This window comes from Zootermopsis nevadensis, unplaced genomic scaffold, assembly GCF_977971745.1.
Source record: "Zootermopsis nevadensis isolate Lab colony 2312 unplaced genomic scaffold, Znev_1.0 Znev_ptg000003l, whole genome shotgun sequence".
Taxonomy (NCBI): Eukaryota; Metazoa; Arthropoda; class Insecta; order Blattodea; family Termopsidae; genus Zootermopsis; species Zootermopsis nevadensis.
In genome coordinates, this window is record NW_028259135.1 from 1,696,059 (window position 1) to 1,702,435 (window position 6,377).

At 40.6% G+C, this 6,377-nt stretch overlaps 1 protein-coding gene across 1 annotated transcript; it reads right to left on the reverse strand.

Moving 5' to 3' along the window:
• Window positions 1-1,664: 1,664 nt before the first annotated feature.
• Window positions 1,665-6,147, reverse strand: LOC110834550 (fork head domain transcription factor slp2). The gene has a single exon (XM_087360335.1). The coding sequence runs from the start codon at window positions 5,130-5,132 to the stop codon at window positions 4,071-4,073; it is 1,062 nt and encodes a 353-aa protein (XP_087216461.1). The 5' UTR covers window positions 5,133-6,147; the 3' UTR covers window positions 1,665-4,070.
• Window positions 6,148-6,377: the final 230 nt, after the last annotated feature.

A 6,377-nucleotide genomic window follows, 5' to 3' on the forward strand; every position in this document is an offset into this window, starting at 1 on the left:
TGATGGAGGCAGTATGACCTCTGAAACGTTGGCAAACTTTTGCCAGACTACACGGCACAACAACCCAGAAGATAGAAATCTTCATACTCATCGCCCTGATGACGGAGGCAGTATGACCTCTGAAACGTTGGTAAACATCGACCAGACTACACGGCGCTACAACCCAGAAGACAGAAATCTTCATACTCATCGCCCTGATGACGGAGGCAGTATGACCTCTGAAACGTTGGTAAACATCGACCAGACTACACGGCGCTACAACCCAGAAGACAGAAATCTTCATACTCATCGCCCTGATGATGGAGGCAGTATGACCTCTGAAACGTTGGTTAACATCGACCAGACTACACAGCGCAACAACCCAGAAGATAGACATTCTCCGCTTATCACACGCGGCGTTGTGGTCGTGTGTCCTGTAAAAAGTTACGCGTTCATGCACACCAATGTTCCCTCTGCAGAAGCCATTCAATATCAACGACAAACACAAGACTTCGGCCTGTGACTGTCCCGGACAATAACGCGCCTATATTTTAAAAAGTGTACTGACTTAAATTAATTTTAGGCGTAGGCTTACACATTAAGCGGTTACTAGACTAAAATAACTTAACTTACGTCCAAACTCTTTTGAGGCAAAAACTTTTCAGGACTTTAAATGCAACAAATGTTGAACGCACGAGTGAGTTACCACCTCAAAATGCACAAAATTCTGAACGAAATCATAAGATCACGTACCTCCAAACAAACACAATGTGAACGAATTATTTTCAGTTCACAATTCATTGCCACGTTCCCATCAATCACGTTAGTAAGAAGAGCCACTGAGTTCAATTAGTTGTTCGCCCTTGTGATTTATTCATTGAAGTCCCAATCAAATAGCAATCCCGGTCAATATTTGTACGCACTTCTGTTCCTCACTCCATTAAAACACGATCAACGAATATAAAATGTCTATCTCCCCCTCATCCTCCCAAAAAAAAAAACCCATCACCTCCTCATTCCAGAACAAAATTTTAAAAACCACTTACGATCTCCATGTTAAGTACGAAACTAACAAACGAACTAGCCTATTAACGAACAAATTATTTAAAGTGTTAAACTGTTCTTTTGGATAATATTCCAGGCTACCCTGAGGACGAGTACTAAGATGGTTCTTGAAACGTTGGTGACTTCTTCATTAAGCTTCCTGACACGAGAAGAATTTATCATACTTAGTCGCCGTGAAATCTACAGATAATGTTCGAAAAGCACCCATCTGTCGGGCGGCTCGGCTGAGCTAGCCTGAGGCCTGGTCTAGGTCTGAGGCAGAATCCAAAATAAACTCAGCAGTTTGTCCAAAAGAGAAATTTTACGCGAAACAAGGCACCATCGTCAAACTCCTACTATCTAACCACTTAACCATAATGAAATAAAGATTAAACCTGGAACGTGGATTCAACCAATTACCTGTCATCTATCAGAAAGGTTCATCGCCGTTACCACAGGTCTAGCAACTGTTGGAGTGTCCTGCTCTACACAGACAATTAATATCCTTCATAATATGCCCCATGTCTGATTCTGTCACCCAGTTCTCAAGTCCATCGAGGTCTTTCAGGCCCGTTTCTTGTTTCAATCATACGTGCTACGTGACCCTCCCTTCCAATCATCGTTCAAAGAAAACACAAATGTTTAAATTCATATTAACACAAAGTGTTATGTATTTATATATGTATATATATATCTTTACAGTGAAATATTTCAAAATGAAATGTACAACAAATATACACAGAATACAATATACAATAAATACATTTAAATGTCCTATGTATGTGTGTGTTTTTAGCGCGAGTAGTGGCCTACTTTATTGTGCTCTCACACAGATATAAACACAAGGAGATGAGACACACAACTTTCCACAAGTTGATAATAACAGAATTTCTTCACGATAGCTAAACTCAACACAACAAAATTATCAGCGCCTTTGTGAACTTACAAGCCACCAGAATGAATTACAAACTCAGCGTTAATCTTCGTTCACACGAAACAAAGTATTATTTACAAATTAGCGATGCCAGTTTTGACAGTTTTATTTTTTAATAGATGGGTTAATGACTACATACATCAGGAGCGGTTGGTGTCCCCCTTTCGTTTTAAGTCACAGCTCCATTGGGGACGGACCTAACAGAGATAAATTCCAACAAAATATTAAAGGTCACGACGATAAGGTACCATCAGCGGTTTATAATATTTTACATTGGCACGATGCGGCTAAGATGGAAGATAATTGAAGAAAAAAAAACCCATCCTAATGCAAATTTTACTTCTCGTCTCAAAGTAACTCCCAGCTACTTAAATCTTGTACTGCACGTACGTATAATTTCATCCATTTTAATATTATTAGTCCACGTCATAATAATGTTACAACTCGGACAAAGGCCAAGTTAATAATTTTGCTATCTCCATATTGTATTTCACAATCTAGGATGTTGTCTGGTCTGAAAGAGATCGGTTTAATTTAATTTTCCACGTGAAATTTAAACTAGCCCTATAGCTAAGGGGGGGGAGGGTGATTATGTAAAATGTAAAATCCTATCAGATTTATCGGGTTGCTATCAAACGACTCTGTATCAACTGCAGAAGTTATCACAATGACTTGTGTAGATACAGGTCTACATTGAACTGGAAATTACTGAGAATTAGGCGATTGTGGATAATACCAACAGGCTGTATACCATGGGAACACCCAGGAGGGACTGATAAAAACCACGTGAATCCTCAGTGATGATATTTCTAACCATTGTCCCTCGCTTTTCACATCCTACAAAGTCAAATACGTTTTTAAATTAATCTTCGGGTCTATAATTTCTATTTATCTAAATATAATTTATCCTTAAGTATTTTAAATCAATGTGTGATAGTTATTAGCTTTCCTAATAGCAAACATTTCATACATCACACAATAGAATTCGTTGCATTAATATTCCGAGACACTAGGCCTACATTACCTTCAAATCACAATCGATTTAGCAGCCAAATTTCTTATTCAACTAACTTACACAGTTAATATATCGTCACGAAATAAAGTACAGTATTTCCTCGATTTTAATAACGCAGACTTCATTTAGTAACAGGATTTAAGATGAAAAACGTATATTACTAAACAGATTATCAACATTCAGACATAAACTTTCTTTGTGTTAACATTTTCGGAATATTATTTGTTGTTGTGTTTGTATTTACTGACCCATGACAAGTGTTACGGACATGGAGAATTTCCTTAAGCTCAAGTCACACATTAGTTTTTCGACATCGATTCTAAAGACGCAGCCAAATTTCAAGAATTTTAAAGTGTAAAAAAAAAAATCTTAAAATCGAGGAAATGCCGTGTATAAATCGTGAAGATAGACACAGTAATTTTGTAAAGGTTCAAAACCTGTGCTCACCAAAGATAGATACAGGTCATCATAAATCACAACTCCTTCCGAAAAAAATGTTAAATCACATTGACAAAGGCCAATCAAATGATATACAGACTACTTTAAAAGCAACTCTGAAATTCCCCGCATTTCGCCTCTCGAAACCTGTATTTTATTCCCAGTTAATATTATTTTATCAAATCTAAAACTTCTTAACGATGGTGAAGATTCAATTGAATAAAAATTTCCTTGGATATTATCCATCGTCTAGTAAAATATAAAACGTAAAACGACGTTTCGTCCGGAGATAGGGATTAGCTCTATCTAGTGGGCCCAACTGTGTAGGAACCTGAAGACGGAGATAGAGTCCCATCTCCGAAACGTCGTTTTACTAGACGATGTATATAATATCCAAGGAAATTTTTATTCTATATTATGTTAAGTCGATTTCCATAATACGAATCTGCTGAATTCTTAATACAGAAATGGCAAATTAAACCACACGATAAACTGATCATAAAGATATATAATGAGTAACTCGTATTTAAAACGTCTCCATTCCCTCAGCTTTCGTCGAAACTCTACACCGATTCTCCCTGAATGAGTATTATTTCCAAGCCGCCTTCCATCATAGCCGCGACAGATTTTGACTAACATTTTACCGCGATTGTTGCACAATTAGCTGGGCCTGGACGCCAGGACTGTGATGGGCTTGAATATGGGCTGCGGCTCTGGGCTACTGCTACAGCTAGACGAAGCTGTGGTTGCAGATGGAGCTGCCGTCTGCACGAGCGGCGTCGACGTTCCCGCAAGGGACCTCAGCGTCGTGTAGAAATCGTGGTACGGAGCTGGAGCCGTGTACAGTCCGGGATGCTGGAGTCGGAGGGGTCCGTATTGTCCGGCTGGGGTAGACTCCGTCCCAAGTAGACGCTCGACAGAGAACCCGTGGGTCGCGATGGGTTTTGGTAGTGGCTGTAGAAGGCCGGGATACGGGTAAGGGTAGCGATGATAGGGGTTGCAGTAGAGCGGGGAGAGGCCCCAGGGACTCGGATAGGGAGTCCCTGCAGGACCTAGACCTCCAGGGTACAGGCCCGCGGTCCCCAGGACCACGGTGCGCTTGAAAGCAGCTAGGCGACTTCTACTCGCCGCTGTGGACCGCCTTCGCAGTTTCCCCGTGGTACCTCCGATGAACACATCTTCACTACTCGGGTCCAGCATCCAGTAGTTACCTTTTCCCGGGTCGTCGTAATGACGAGGCACCTTCACGAAGCACTTATTCAACGAGAGATTGTGGCGGATCGAGTTCTGCCATCCTTGCTTGTTCTCACGATAATAAGGGAAATTCTTCATGATGAACTCGTAGATACCATTCAAGGTGAGGCGTTTTTCAGGGCTCTGACGGATCGCCATCATTATCAGGGCGTTGTAACTGTACGGAGGCTTCTCATTCTTTTTCTTCTCACCTTCAGCCTTCGAGATGTCTGCAGATGAGTCTTGTTTGCCTTTGTTGGTACTGCAGTCCAGAGGAGGAGGGGTGTCACCCCCGGTCACATCAAGATCACTCTCGCTGTCCGAGCTGCTCAGGTCGGGGCTACAGTGTGATAAAGTGGGACTCATATGAGGGCTTTGAGACCTCGTGGACGCCGCGGTCTCTGGTAATATGGAGCTGATGCTAAAAGACGATTTAAGAGGCGTTCGGGCCATCACTAGTGTGTGTAGCGGGCCCTCTATCTTCACCATGTTGACATACGAACGAAGGGGTTAAACAAAAAAATTGCACTGATAATGTTCAAAAGTCTTTCACAGTCCAGAAATTTACATTCAATGTGTTGAAAAAATTCTTTTTTTCCCGGGGATTACACCTGAAGATTTCAATTGACGTTTACTGTAGACAAAATGTTTCTACAACGCTGGATTATTTATCACAGTATCTGTAGTTGTAATATCACCGTAGAAATCCTTCAAGACCTTCTCAGTTATTCTTCGTAGAAAATATTTCAGACAAATATATTTCCGCTCAAAATCCACTTGATTTTAAACGTGTCGATCGCCACAGCGGACTGTATTTGAATTTCTATCACAGTTTAATACCTCCAGCAACACAGTAGTAAACTTATATGTAAAAACACTTGCATTTCTATCTTTCTATAGTCTATATTCGGAGCAATCTTGCTCTATCGGAACTTGTGTTTGTTTATACGTCACTTTTGAAGTGATAACACGGTACAACAGATGCGCACTGAAGACTCACTCCGGCAGCCAGTAGCCAGGGACTGACACGTGTACATCTGAAGCCTTCCTCACAGATTCTGTCTCTCTGTGGTACCGATTAGCAACTCCGCCCCGATAAACCCCGCCTAATTCACGGTCGTGTAACCAATCAGCGTTAAGCACTGCCTCATAATGGGGCAGAGCCCCTCTCACACAGAACAAATAAGATTACAAACAAGCTAGAAGCCAGAGGATGTGGAACCAGTTTCTATACGCGTATAGCAACCATCATGGTTACTATTATCGTGTTTCTATGGGATACATCAGTAGAGCGCGCGTGACCGTTATTTAAATATGAAATACAATAGTCTTATTAGCAGTTTTGTCTATTTTTGGGACAGTATTTTATATGGTAGGTACTCGTATTGTAAAAACATTAAATGACGATGGTCTCATGGTTATTACTTCTGGGGTGGAGACAACAGAGCTGTGATTTCTTGTGAGAATAGATTTGAAGACGATTGAAAATTACGTATGAAATTCATGGTTACTTAAACCTGTAGTTCGTAACAGATACATTAATTTATTTTCCGCTAAGGAAGATGATACGATTTTATGGGGAATTTTACGACGTTTCAGGAGGTACGAAAGCAACGATATATACTGTGTTTGTCTGTTTAAGATTTCAGTTCTTTATAATTCGGCAAGGCATTTACGTGTGTCTATAAAGTCTAAATTGAGATAATAGTAATTAATCCCCGGTCGTAACTACTG

What these genes read in the sequence shown, in the direction of transcription:
- LOC110834550 (XM_087360335.1), bottom strand. Translation starts at nt 5,132, where the DNA reads ATGGTGAAGATAGAGGGCCCGCTACACACACTAGTGATGGCCCGAACG.